The 15,394-nt window shown below is 37.3% G+C and overlaps 1 protein-coding gene across 2 annotated transcripts; it reads right to left on the reverse strand.

Annotated features, from left to right (window-relative positions):
* Nucleotides 1-10,593: 10,593 nt before the first annotated feature.
* Nucleotides 10,594-14,203, reverse strand: LOC131050510 (aldehyde oxidase GLOX). Of its 2 annotated transcripts, none has more exons than XM_057984709.2 (2): nucleotides 13,395-14,203; nucleotides 10,594-12,054 (listed from the first exon to the last, which is right to left on the reverse strand). In XM_057984709.2, the coding sequence occupies exons 1-2, from the start codon at nucleotides 13,970-13,972 to the stop codon at nucleotides 10,956-10,958; spliced, it is 1,677 nt and encodes a 558-aa protein (XP_057840692.2). In that variant the 5' UTR covers nucleotides 13,973-14,203; the 3' UTR covers nucleotides 10,594-10,955. The 2 variants fall into 2 exon arrangements, with proteins under 2 accessions (XP_057840692.2, XP_057840691.2); XM_057984708.2 differs by having other exon boundaries at nucleotides 13,338-14,195.
* Between the last annotated feature and the right edge of the window lie 1,191 nt (nucleotides 14,204-15,394).

Below are 15,394 nucleotides of genomic sequence, written 5' to 3' on the forward strand. Positions count from 1 at the left end.
AATTTTACTTTAGGGTTGACTACATTGAAAGAGGTGAATCCAATAGATCTAGTTGCAAACCAAATAGGAAAAAGGGCTGAAATTTTGATTAGATTCACTGGTTTTTAGTTTGCCCCCTTTCTAGTTGAAATTTGGATGTGAATTAGGAAACTAGAGCAAAACAAGGGATAATTGCAGAGAGAGAGTGAAAAAAGACTGCTATAGATGTTTCACATAGCCACAAATTGAGATTTGGGCAAAAGAAGATGTTTAGAATTTGTACCTAGAACTTTGACCTGATTTTCTGGGATCAGGTAAAACAAACACGCCTCGGTCCTTTGACTATCATTTTGTCAAAAGTTGAACCTGTTGTTCGTCGTCAATTCTATCAGAATCTCTGAGTACAATTCTTGAGTTAATTCCTTGCACATAGAAAAGAAAGAAGAAAGTGTTGTAGGAGTCCTAATATTATTCTTATTCTGGACTTGATTGAAACCATGTTGATTGTCATCATTGTTCATCAATTCTTCCTTGACCTTTTCCTTCCCTTTATGTTCCTTGCTTGGAACTTCAGAATTTTCACCTTCATCAAAACCAAGTTTGCCCTTGTCTTTGTTCTATTCATGGGGGCTTCACTTAGTGAACCTGGGTTATAGCACTTGTGTTCATGGCATACTAAAGAATCCCCTTATTTTCAAAAAATATTGCCGTAAACTCCTTTTTGGTCATCCTCTCCCAATACACAACCTGATTAAAAGCCTTCCTATTTTCACCAAATATTGTATTTTTTCATAGATTGAATTAAAAATCCCCCTATTTTTACCAATAGGCAATATATTGTACCCTCATTTTTGGGATATTAAACCCCCCAATATGAATGCATGTGATATACTATTACTTAGCCAATGAAGGCCCCATGGTTCTATTTTTGAGCATTAAACATCACATCAAGCACTTCACTACCTCCTTTAAGATTCATTCCTTTATCAATTTGCTCTTTTGCATTATTGAATTCCTTTTTCAACATAGTCACTTCCTTTCCAAGTTTGGTACATTTTTCAGTCTTGTCATTTAACAATGTTTCTAGATCATCCATAGTATTTCTTCCTTCATCAAGTAGCTTTCTCAGATAGGCAATATTTTCTTCTGCTTTCATCCAGATCTACTAGAGGATATCCTAGTTCTCCTTCCATATCAACAACAACTTTAGAATCCCACTCATTCAAATCCATATTTTCTTCTTCAAATATAATGTTCAAATCTTGGATCTACCTCAATGGTTAAAATACTTCAGGAATCAAGCACTGATACCAATTTTTGAACGCTACAAGATGCTAAGAGGGGGGTTGAATCAACATATACTAAGAATTTGATCAGATTTTTTTTTTTTAAGATAAGTGCTATCAGCTGTGGGGATAGCACCCTATATTAATAAAATAAAATAAATACATAGTTATGCTATCACATATCCAATACAAAAATCTCTTCAACTAAGGAGAGAGCATAGTTACAATTAGAACCCGACTACAAAAACCTTGGCAAATACACCTTAACTTGCCTGAACACCAGTATCGTATTCCCTAATTCTGTCTAATAAAGTGAAGTATATCCACCATTGCATCCCCTATGCTGAGGAGATTGTCAGTTGACCCCTCCAAAAGCCACCAATCATCCGAATCCAAAAGCCTCCTGAAATTGTTGAGGTTGTTGCTCAACACACCTGCCTTGAAAGTGCACCAAGCCTCTCTCGCGAACAAGGCCTTTCTTCTCTGCTTTGCTCTGCGAGCCGCCTCTCCATCAACCTCCTCTTCCTCTCCATTGTCCGAGTTTGTCACCTCTTCCATGTCCTCTTCCAGCTCCTCTCCCCCATATGCTTCCTCCTCTTTCTCTCCTTCTGCATCCATTTCCTTGTCTTCATCACCATCAGACTCCTCTTGCCCATTTCCCGACGATTCCTCTGTAATGCGGAAGAAATGCTATCGACATGCTCAAAATACAACTTCAGGATGCTCTCCCTGACCCCTTCTTGCAGTTCAAAAATTGCATCCACCACGACATGGATGTTCACCGGATTAACAAATCCTTGCATCAAATCGACACCTTCCACCCGTGACTCTAGGATATCCACTATGGGAGTGATTACTGCTCGATAAACAAGCCCATCACACCAATGACGATCTAAGCTCAAGGAACAATCCACCAGGGAGATAATTGCACCACAAATTTCTTCCTCCAATACGAACAGGTTGAGGGATTGTTGCTCCAGAGAGTTCCCACAATTAACACAGCTCAGACCCACAAAAGGCGGCATTTTGGCTATCCAATCATAATACATCCATCTCTATCCTGTTCCTCCTTAAATAGAATGCAGACTACTGGAAACATCCAAACTCCCATTCCAACGAAATCTTATGGGATTTGCACATTGCTCTCTTACCTACCATCACATACTCCGATCTACCAGAGGTATGACTAACTTGTACCTGTCACCGCCACTTTCTATAGACTGGGAATCACGAGGAGCCGAAACACAGTTCTAATTTCCCTTTTATCACTCAACTATGCCACCTATGGTCCGGTTCGCCCAACCCCCGTACGAGTCAAATCTAGGGTCTCATTTAGAATGGCTTCCAAAACTACTGTGTCTGCATCCTCTTTGTCGAATATGATTGTACTAAGATCCTTATCAATCCCAACATTGGCCAAAAGATCTGCCACCTTATTTCCTTTCCTAAAAGTATGTTTGAGTTCAAAAGAGTTAATAGATCCCAGAAGCTTATTAATATAAGGTATCCACTTACCTAGTTTCCAATTTTGAAAGCTAGATTTTGATATACCATTAGTGATAATATGTGAGTCTCCTTCAATGATGACTTTGTCATACCCTTTCTGAACACATAAGTCCAATCCAGCCACCAGTGCCCTTATCTCTACTTCATTATTTGTGGCAAAGCCCGAACTCCCAAACAAGCCTCCCATGAATTGTCCCGAGGAATTTCTAATGATCGTACCAATACCTGAAATCCCAAGATTCCCTCTGCTCGCTCCATCAAAATTCAGCTTCACCCAATCACATTGTTGAGGAATCCATCTAACTAGCTTCCTATTGGTTTTGGGAACTGGAGGGCACCCCAAACCCCAGTCCTTGAGCGACCAATTGCATTCCATATCACTGTCCCAACTGCAATACCTGAATGATTTAGCTTTGGGGGGCTTTCCATTAATCACTTCTTCAATTGCCACCTTGATTTTGAAAATCACCTCCTCCAACGAAAGACAAGATTCTCTGAATATCCTCCTATTCCTCTCCTTCTAGATGTGCCAAACTAACAAAGCAGGGGTAATCAGCCACAATCTACTCAACTTCGAATGACCTGCTTTAGGCCACGCAAGAAGGAAATCTTTAAGAAGCTCATTTTTAACCGAAAAGAACTGCAATTTATCCACGAGCCAATTCCAGCATGCATCCATGAAGGGACAATGAAAGAGTAAATGATTAGCCATCTCTTCACTCCCTTTGCACATAACACACCAACTCGGTCTTGATATCCCAATATACTTCAATCTATCACCAGTCAGAATTTTGCCATGTAGTGAAATCCACATAAAAGCTCCAGCTTTAGGAAGACCAATGTTGTTCCAACAAAGATAATAAGGCCACTTGCTTTCTCTCAATCTGTGACGTTGAATCTCGTACCCCAATTTCACACTATACTTACACGATTTGGATGCACACCAAAATATGATGTCCTCCTGTTTCGACTGCAAGACACATATGTTTTTAGAAGATTTGCCAACTTCCAACACAACATTCTCTCTCCAATATCAATAGTTTTCCACCCCAACACCCCACCATTACTCAAGCTGTCATCAACATAATCTTTAACAAAAAGGCTGACCTTGCTTTCGACCTCTTTGACCCATTCCTGTTCTGCAAATAAGTCACTAAACACTTGCTCACCCTCCCATGAGTTGTGCCAGAACATAGCCGTCTGGCCATTGCCAATGCACCAAGAAATATGATCGGTAATGATGTTCCTGCAGTCCCACCAAGTCGAAGAACCTCTAGCAGCATCAACTATGGTAAGGATCCTGTTCAGATTCTCCAAATCCAAATATTTCCTCCTAAAGAGTCTACACCATAACTTGTTCAAATGTTCATACATTTTCCAAGTCAATTTCACCCCCAACGCAAGGTTTTGAAGACCCATCTTCCTCAGCCCTGTTCCACCTTCTTCCTTGAGAAGGCACATGGTATCCCAGTTGATTAGGGGAATCTTCCTTTGATCTTTGGCACCTTCCCACACAAATTTCTTGAGCAAACCATCCAACTTCCTCCCAGCCACATGCGGCATCTTAAAACAAGACATACTATAAATCAGAATAATCGAGAGGACAACTCTAATCATAGTCAAACGTCCCGCTTGCGAGAGCCATATGTTCTTCAACTTATCAGACTTCGATTAGCATGAATGAATCACATCTTCTCAGATATGACTCTGCCTGCAACTAGAGCTGATCCGAACCCCTAAGTATTTGATGGGGAACACCCCAATTTTAAACTCCAAGAAGTTTGCAAATTTGGTTTGAAGAGGTTTGCTGGTGTTGAAGAAGAAGACCTACGATTTATCCCTATTAATCGCCTGTCTCGAAGCTTGAGTGTAAATGTCCAAGACATTCTTGATTTCCTTCGCTTCTTTCATGGAAGCTTCACCAAACAAAATTGTGTCATCCACGAATTGCGAATGCATGATGGCCTCAAAATTTTCATGCACCCTGATGCCTTTCCAAAAACCTTCACTATTTTTCCTTTTGATGAAATTGCCCAACACCTTTGCCATTTGGACAAATAGAGAAGTGGAAAGAGGATCCTCTTGGCGGAGCCCATTTGTGGCCTCAAAGAACCCACAAACCGCTCCATTTACAATCATAGAAAAACTCACCGAAGAAATACAAAATTTAATGCAATCAATCCAATCTTTAGGAAAGCCAAATTTATCAAGGACACAGACAAGAAAATCCCAAACCACCCTGTCGTAAGCTTTTGCAACATCAAGTTTAATGGTCATACCTTTTTGTTTGCCTTACTGCATGGAATGCAGCACCTCTGCTACCAAAATGATGCTGTCCGCTAACTCTCTACCAGGTGTGAAGCCATTTTGGTTTTCAGAAATTAAATTAGGCATGATTTTCTTGAGACTATTGGCCATAGATTTTGAAATGATTTTGTATATCGTGTTGCACAACAAGATAGGCCTAAAATCCGCCATGGTTACACAATCTTCTTTCTTGGGAATCAACACAATCATGGTGTGGTTCAATTCTCTAACAAATTTATGTTTTTTCCTGAAGTCTTCAACAATCATCCAAATGTCTCTTCCCATGAACTCCTAGCAGTTTTGAAACAAATTTGCAGTCATCCCATCCGGACCAGGGGCTTTGTTTGGGTGTAGTCCAAACATCCTAGCCTTCACTTCTTCCATGGTGTATGGAGCTACCTGCAATTCTACATCCGAACTGGAAATCAGATAATTATTAATATTCATGTCGACAAGGTGCTCAAAATCAATTCCTCCCAAGTCAGCATTCCCCTGAACTCTTTGAAAATGATTAAGGGCAGTATGTTGTATCTCCTTGTCTAACATCTTCCAGTGACCATTCTCATCCTTGATGGCATTGATCTTATTATGGATTCTCTGGCTTTTGAAGATGCATGAAAGAATTTGGTGTTACGATCGCCCTCTGAAATCCATAGCTCCCTAGACTTATCCCTCCAAAAAACTTCTTCTCTTTTCAAAACTTCATTGTACTCCTCCTTTAAATTAATTTCAAGTAGAAATTCCTCCTTATTCATCCCGACCAACATCACTTTTTGGTTTAACGCTTCAAGTTCTTCCTCTATTCTCAATTTTTCTGAAAAAATGTTTTTGAAGCTCGATTTATTCCAGGCCTTAATCTTATGTTTTAAAGATTTAAGCCTTTTAACAAATCTGAAACTAGGGGTGCCCACGAAAGTGTCTCCTTCCAACCACCACACCTTGAGTTTTTCTTTAAAACCTAGGTCACACCACCACATACTGAGGAATTTGAAGTGGCTCCTCTATTTGTGAGTCTCATTCCCGATTGATAAAGAAATTGGTAAATGATCAGAGCCACACTGGGGAATAATGCAAGTGACCAATAACAAGTCCCTTGTCAACCACCAGTCTCCAACAAAAAACCTATCTAGTCTTTCCGATATTTTAGAGAAGTTCAACCTTCTGCTAGTCCAGGTAAATTTACCATTTTTTGGGATAATATCGATAAGCTTATTGTGTTCAATGAAATCTCTGAAGTCCTCCATCACTTTTGAGCATTTTCCGAGACCTCCTTCTTTCTCATCCACATCCAGCAGAGCATTGAAATCCTCTGCTATGATAGCTTTATCCTTCTCAACTAGAGACGCTTACACTGTAATTTCTCTCCAGACCTTCAATTTGTCTTCGGTCTTCGTCCCATTTAGAACAAGAATTAATGAACTACCCTTTTTTATCTCCACCAAGGGAGAGCCCTTCTCCCTTGGCTTTCTTCATAAAATCCAATACACTGATGATGCCTTTTTCCCTTGCTCTCTCCTCTCTTTTCTGACGATTGCTCCTCCTACCTCTAAAACCTTTGGCCTTCCCCAAGAATGCATTAGCCGACTGACTGATACACCTTGGATCAATGTTTTCCAATTCATCTTCTTGAAACAAATCATCATTTGAACCCTTTTCAAATTCAAATTTGGTGTCTGAAAGTCCTTTGCTTCAGGGTATTTGGGACTGCATCATTCTCCCTCCCTACATTAATATTCAATCTTGAACATTCGCCATTATCACCTAGGACCATGATCGAATCTTCCTTTCTTGTTTCCTCTGAATTGCAAGATGCTGATTGCAAAGAAGTCGAAGGGTTCATCTCGTGGTTGTGTGTCTGATCAACATCACCAGATCTCTTCCCTTCTTGATCCGTAACCGTTTTTAATGAGTTCTCTGGCTTCCACCTCCAAAAACGGGTTGGCTTCTTGAGGACATTCCTAGCCTTCCTCACAAACATCTTGCATTCATCCAATCCATGAAACTTGCTCCCACATCTAGGACATTGTTTAATTTCTTTTTCAATTTCCACTTGTTGGCACCATTCACCACTTGAAGTTAAAAATGTGATTGACTCAGGAATCCTTTTAATCGCTGCAATCCTCAAATGGGCATATTTGCATAGATCGTCCTCATCATCAAAATCTACTTCCAATAGAGTCCCCAAGCATCTGCCGATTTTTTCCAGAATAACCTCTCCAATATTCAATGGTTAAATTGTATAATCGAATCCATACCGATGCAGAGTATACAACCAATGGTATTGGATCAAAGTTCGAGGACCATGGTATCAGATATATTGAGTGATTATTTGCGAACCAATTCTCCTGATTGAGAATTCGATTTCTGTCTTCGCCATCTTCGAACAAGACCATGGAGAAGCCTTTTAGAATGAATTTAATGACAGTCCGCAACCCCCAACTGCCTTCCACCCATTTTTTAATTTCTTTTCTTGACTAGTTCAACCCGATAATCCTTGCAATGACTGCGTGCTTTTCCCAAAAGAACACACCCTCCTCCAATTGCTCTGTAAAGTCAATGCATATCTCCTTCGAGTTTAGCCTTTTCCCTCCAAGGCCACCATTAATGTCTAATGACATTTGGAGAGCATATTATTAACCCCTGTTGTTATTAGTTAGAATTTGATCAGATTTAACTTCTTACTTTATTATTCATTTCATCAACCATTTGCATGGAAATAAATAACTAAAACCACTAAACCAAACTTACATGAACACAAAGACTATTACATGGAAAACCCAAATGGGGAAAAACCACGATGAGAACCAAGCTCACAAATAATTATAGAGGTTAGGAACTCATTGCTCCAAAAGATGACTTGTAGGCTAAGACACACAACCTTAGGGAAAGATACAATAATTACTCGCACAAACTGAAGATCACTTCTTCATGGCAAGATACAATTCTTCTAATACAATAATATCAATACGATTGCATTGTACAAAAAAAATATACTAGAATGTTGATAATAGTTCACAATTCAATACACATCTGAAACAATCTTCATCTGTGCTTTGCTACATATCCGAACCTCTAAAATTTATCACAATGACTTCACATAAAATATACATATCATTCATGCATGAATACAATAATTTTGTCCATTATATGTCAACCTCAACCTCTCTAACATTCACTAGGTTGGCCTAAAAAAATGTAACGTGTTCATACATAACCATCCTCCCAAAATAGTCTCCAAGGCAAATGAAACGTGTGAAGGATCACACCATGTCATAACACCTTCCAAGCGCTCCCAAGATAGCTCTCATGCGCTCACATATACTATTATATAGGCCAAAAAGCACATAAGTTAGCCTCAAAAGATAAAACAGTTAACCCATGCCAATACAACAAACTCAAACTTCAACCCTAACCGCAAACAAAACTTGTGCACAACCAAAGATCCCACATGAAAAATTAGGGAACCTTAATCAACCATCCACAACTCTTAATCGACTATAAGCCAAGGAATGCAATGTATTCCTCCACACCACTGTACTGCAATTGTATCAATCAGACTTTAGACTTATAAGTTCAATTGTAGATCATCTATCCTTCTGAAAACTATAATATAATGATAATGTACTTCTACAAACACTACTCTAAAATCACATAACTATTTGATGCATATCCACCACATATCGGATTGAACTGTATGACAAATTGTTCACCAAAACAACCAAACATGACTGAAACATCATAGTGATATAAAATAAAGCTCCAAAAATATCATAACATCATAATATGCTACCACAAACATCCATACACATACTCCATACAACAACATGGCTTCCACACCAACATACATTAACTGCTCATTTTAGAATCATCTCCATAACCAAATAATTGCATTAGACGAAAATAATTTGTATTGTATATATGTGATTTTTTCGTGCACACTTTAATCTTGCCTTTGCTTCTTGCTTTATTTTGTGTTTGTCTTGGGAAGGTGTTGTTGGAATTGTTTGTCATTGATATCAAGACGAAAAATCAAGAATATTGAAATTTGTCATTGATATCAAAGAAGCAATTTGATTGTCCACAAGATACCAAGATCTAGATTGGTTTTGAAGACAAGATGTTTTGTAAAGAACATGCAGTAGTGAGTACAAAATATAAATGATGACGACTCCTAGTGTGTATTATGTAATGCATATAATAAGAAAGAAGCAACGAATTTGTTCAAGTGAAGAAAGGTATAATTAAGTGAGTAATGTATCTCAAGGCTATAAGTCAAGCACAATATTGCAACAATTAGAAGTGTGTACGATCAAACATAACAACAAACTGAATCATGGACAACGATCATAATTAGTGATACATGATAGGTAATCTATATGATAGAGGTAATTGTTTTGCTAAAGTCGAAACAAGATATAGTCGACTTGATTGCCAGCGAGTCGATGTTATAATGAATCAAAATTTTGATACTTACGATGAATGTTGACTGACTAAAATAGTGAAACAACAACAACTTGTTTATACAAAGAACATTATGACAAAGTAATGTATATTGATCAACATAACAACAGTTACCAAAGGAGTTTTGTTTTGATAAAAGCATCGATTGTATTGAGGTGTAGTGAATCACACATACAAGTTAGACAACGACTTAGAAACCTGGACATCGATAATATTAATAAGATGAGAATTGTTTATATTAATTATAAATAAACAATAATTAATGATCAAATGTATTAAAAAAAAGCAGCGATGTAGAACATATAACAGTAATTGATTAAAGAAAAGGTGTGATCATATATATTAATAAAAAAGTTTAGTGGAATAATCCACTTTTATTGAAAAAAAATAAAATTGTAGCTATTTATGAAAGAGGTATGCCTTTTGAAGAAAACTAGAAGATACAAATGATATGAGAAAGTCAGATGGAGTGTTGTAGAATGTGTGTGTGATACTAAAATATATAACTTAGAAATCTGCAGGAAGCCACACGGGTTGACTGTGTTTTCCAATTATATTACCATATTACGTTCGTTGCATGGCATTGGCACGTGAATGGCATCTTATACAGTCCTCCAACTGGAGGCTTATCAATCTTCAAAGTGACCGGACAAACTATTCTGAGCACAATTATTTTGTTACTTTCCTGCAACTTTAATCTCTCATGTCATAGATGTTTGAATAATCATATATATAATACAATTATTAAAAAAATAAAATATAACTGATCTGACACATATTCTGTCAATAAATATTTTATCAATATCTATATACAAATGTTTTCATAACTGTACATTATGTTCATTAATAAAGTTGTACAATTCTTTTATTTAAATATTCAAATTTTAACTATAGATGTACAAGTGAACATCAATTGATATATATAGAATATTTTAGTGAACTTTTAACTATTATGTATTGATTATTTTTATTGATAAATATTTAAGAATTACATGAACAAAATCATAAAGATAATTGATACATGAACGATACCATCATTTAAAAAAAGACGACATTGGTATCCAACTTTAACCATTACATAGATTAAATTTACTTATATTAAATGTTACAAATGGGCCCTGCACTATGTACTTCAGCTCAACTTCTTTCTTACCCCTCCTTTATACCAATTCCATCGCTACATTATTACAACAGCTAGCTGAAAATGATTGACAGACATGTCTTCTGGACTCATGCTGGACGGTCCTAACAATGCCATTACTCTTCTGTCATTTATTCCTGTGATGCCACAATAACTCCAAAATATACAAAAAAGTTCAATAACTCCAACATATACAAAAATGCTCAAACCCAATTGAACATATAATCCTGCCAACAAAAACAATTTGATTGCAGTGGGCAGTGTCAATTTTGTTTCTAATTCACAAAACAAATCCATTCAGCTCTGCTGGGCACACCTCCATTAACAACAGTGAGCAAATAATACCCAGAAGGAGCCACCACGGGGTTTGGTGGGGCCATCAAACCGACCAAATACGAGCTATTCCGCAGGGCAACGGGTGTGGCCGCCAAAGACAACATTCTCTGGTTCATCGACACCGAATGCGTGGTGAATGGAGGAGCATAAACATGGAAACGAATGTTAACCCCGGGTGGTCTCTGAACAGAGAAGCGCACGACGAATTTAGATCTGTAGTTAATTTTCCGCGGAAAAACAGACAGAATACTCGGCCTTATGGGATCATAATAGGAATGCAGGTAGTAAGGAATGTATGCTTCGATCCGAAGTTCAGTGGGGAATGGCACGTCAGAGAAATTGTAGCCAAAGTTGGAGTTACTTCCACCCACAAGAACCCGTCCGTCTGGAAGAACATTTGCAGTGGAATGGTACATTCGAGGGATTTTTGTCGAACCCAATATGCTGAACCGGTTTGCCATGGCTTGCGTGGGTCTGTAGAGAAATGGGCTCAGAGCAGGTGCTCTCGCATTCTGATAGCCCGCAGATCCCTGTTCAGCGCCGTTGATTATGAGGATTTCACCAGTGGGGAGAATGAGCATGTCGTTCATTACCCTCGGCCCGGGCATTTCCTCCATTTGCCACACTGGATTTGGGGAAGTGATCTCAATTCTCCCGCAGCTCTGTAATGCTTGCAGAAATGCCTGGTCATCTCGGGCCCTCGTGAAGGCTCTGTCGGCTGCGCCTCCGCATATCATGATCTCGACCCTTTGGAAATTGTTTGCATTGTCGAGCGGTAGCATGACGGAAGACCCACTGCTCGGGTAGCTCCTTGACCCGGCACCTGGAATGGTGGGGAAAGTTCTGAGGACCCGGTTTTGGTTGTAGTCGAGGAGAATGGAATTCCTGTTGGCGAAGATGAAGAGATTGCCGTCGGAAGAGAGATGGAGAAATGGGTATAAGTTGTTCTCCTCGTTTGTGTCGTGGGTTTGGATCAGAAAGGGTAGTCGAAAGCTCCCCTCGCCGGGTCGCTTGGGGAGAAACTCATAATTAAACGACCTGAAAGAAATCAAGGATCATAATCAATGAATTACAGTTATCTCATTTTAAAAAAAAGTCTGGGATATATTCAAAGATTTCTAAAAATTGTATGGGCAATTGTTCATTATATAAAGTTTTAAATATAATTTAAATTTTTTTGAAAACTCTAGAGATTTTAAATAGATTGAAAGTCTTGCATATTTTTGAGGATCTTGAATTTCTGAATTACATTGAAAGTCTTGCATATTTTTGAGGATCTTGAATTTCTGAATTACAGTTATCTTATTATATGGAAGTCTTGGATACATTTAAAGATTCTTGAATTTCTGAATTACAGTTATCTTATTATATGAAAGTCTTGAATACATTTAAAGATTTCTAAAAATTGTATGTACAATTATTTCATTATATAAAGTCTTAAATACAATTCAAAGATTTCTAAAAATTGTATGTACACTTGCTTCATTATTTAAAAGTCTTAAATACATTTCAAAGATTTCTAAAAATTGTATGCACAATTACTTATCTTAGATACATTCAAAGACTTATGAAAATTGAATACACAATTGCTTCATTATATAAAGATTTTAATGTAGAAACTTATCATGTAAAATTTACATTCTTAAAACAAAAACAAAAACAAAAACTTTAAAACTAAAAACAAAAATTTTTTCAAGTGAAAAGAATTACTAAATTATCAATTGTTTCACATTATATATAGAGGTCTTAAATAAAAATTGAATTTACATTGCTTTATTATATAGAGGTCTTAAATAAACAATTAATTGGTCTATTATAAAGGTTTTAAAAAAAACAATTGAATATACAATTGCTTCATTATATATATATATATAAATCTTAGATACATTCAAAGATTTCTAGAAACTTATCATGTAAAAAGCATATTCTACTTGCATTCTTGAAAAAAAAACTAAAATTTAAAAACTAAAAACTAAAAAATCTTGCAATGGAAAATTACAAAATATCTTAATCTCACGTCCAATTGCTTTATAATATAGAAGTAGTAAATAAAACTTACTATATAAAAATAGTAAATAAAAATTGAATATACAATTGCTTCAGATACCATCAAAGATTTCTAATAACTTATGTAAAACTTACATTCTACTTGTATTCTTTAAAAAAACCTAAAATTAAAAGACAAAAAAACAAAAAATTCTGAAAATGAAAAGACAAATCTTAGATGCATTCAAAGATTTTTAGAAATTTGTCACGATTCTTGGAAAAAAAAAAAAACAACAAAAAAACTCTGCAAGTGGAAAGAATTACTCCAATCCGACCTGCGCCCGCCCACGATGATGAGTCGACCGTCGGGCAAGATCTGGTCTGAAGCATACCATCTTCTGGAGAAGAGCAATGTCGAAGATTCGACCCAGTCGCAGGACGAGTCCGAACATGGAGTGAAGTAGCGGGTGACTCTGTACCCGTTGTTCCACCCGCCAGTCTGGACGAGCCTGCCGGTACTATCAAAGGCGCCGGATGAACAGAAAGTGTCGGTGAGGAGGCGCAGAGGTCTCACACTGTTCGCTGCAATGTCGTACTCGATGGAGTGTGCCCAGCAATCTTCTGTCCCGTTGGTTGTTTGATTATTGCAGGAAATATCAGCTCTCAACATCTTGGACGGACCCGCCAGAGTCTGATCAAAGATGACGACTTTGTCAGTGTGAGTGAGCGTCATATGCATTGCAGAAACTCCCGCGTTTTCGACCAGAAGTTCCCATCTTCCCTCTTGTATTTCTTCTCCTCTTCCAACTATAAAACATACCCAAAATACCTGCATCATGAGCCGCCGAGATGTGATGAATTCCCTCATTTCTTTGGAGCTCAAATTGTCTGGAATACCATATACTGAAGATATACTTGGCGTAGTTAATTTTGTACAGAAATGGGCTTTTTTTTCTATATATGAAGACATCACTGGTCCCCAACTGTCGTCACATACGGATAAGGTCACACGAGCTCGGAGTCACGGGTCTTACAGCAGACATGTGAGATGCACAGTGTGCTACAGTTTTGTAATGACCGAAGAGGATTGAACATAAAATGGATTTGTTTTTGCAGGGCTGTCAAAGGTGGAAACTTTTAACTTACTCGGTTGGGGAAAAAATGGGCAAAGATTATTTGAAACATTGGAAAAATCAGGAAAGTTTTGGCAAAAATCAGTGAAAAATCAGATTTAAAAGACAAACATAAAAGATTGTAGGAAAAAGAAACTGTTTTTTTTTTGAAAACGAGACTCTTTACCACCCATGACAGAAGATAAACCGGTTGATCCTATTTTGTTCTCATTTTCCTTAAATGTTTTCTGTTCCGATGACTCCAAAGGGTGGACGGTGGATTGATTGCTTCTTGTTGTTTTATGCTGCTAGATTTCTGAAACTGAGAGCTTGGAAATTTAGGGAACGACAAGATGTATTGTCTTCTACCTAGGTGGGTACTACGTGGCAGACTGACTTTCCAATTTGCTGCAGGGCACTTCTGTTCTGTTCTGGTTTGGCACTTTGCTGCAGGGCTGGTCTGTTCTGCATTCATTAAATAGTGTTGTTGTTATCCGTATCTCATGTCTGCAACATTTGAACCGCCAGCAGATTCAATGAAGCGTAGGGCGCTGTGCTGAGTACTGCAATCTACTTGGGGGAGAGTGTCGTTGCATCATGTGCAACTTTAGAATAAGTTTTTTTTGATGTTCGGCTCTAGCTCGTCTAGCAAGATCAAATCTTCTTTGAATGTGGGTTATTTTGAAGTTCGCGGCTTAAAACTCTCTTTATAAAGAATATTTAATTAAATTAAAAGCGTTATAAAGAATTAGTTTTGAGGATGATTGACATTAAAGATATATTGTATTGTCAAAAGATACTTGGTTTATGTATTTTTTTCCTTGTGCTGTCTACTTTCATCTTGATGATGGATCACAGAGTGTGATCTGAAACGTTGATGTAAAAAAGCTCACACAATCAAATCCAAAAGCTTAGAAACATATTTAAATGGTGCCAACGTCATATATATAAAGTTCATTAATAGGTTATTTTAGTACTACAAATAAAGTAATCTAGAACTCACATATCTCTGTCAATATATCAAATGCAGATGTTTGGGATTGTAAATTAGTCAATGGAAATAAAATATAAGAAAATGCATCCACTAATATTTGGATGGTAGATTGTTTCGATGACTAAAAATAATATGGAATTAAAAACATGGAAATTTGTAGTTCTAGAGAATTAATAGGTACACTTGCATTGGACCTAAACATTTTTGTAAATACTCCTATAAGATCCCCTTGTCAACCATAGATGCTCTTAACTTTTTCAAATACCCTAGAAGACTTTGAGATTAG

Source organism: Cryptomeria japonica, chromosome 1 (genome assembly GCF_030272615.1).
Source record: "Cryptomeria japonica chromosome 1, Sugi_1.0, whole genome shotgun sequence".
In the NCBI taxonomy this organism is placed as follows: Eukaryota; Viridiplantae; Streptophyta; class Pinopsida; order Cupressales; family Cupressaceae; genus Cryptomeria; species Cryptomeria japonica.

Excerpts from the sequence above, each read along its gene's own strand:
- LOC131050510 (XM_057984708.2), bottom strand. The coding sequence starts at position 13,972 with ATGTCTTCATATATAGAAAAAAAAGCCCATTTCTGTACAAAATTAACT. Across the intron at positions 12,055-13,337 it reads ATCATCGTGGGCGGGCGCAG|GTCGTTTAATTATGAGTTTC; the intron begins GTCGGATTGGAG and ends GATTTCTTTCAG.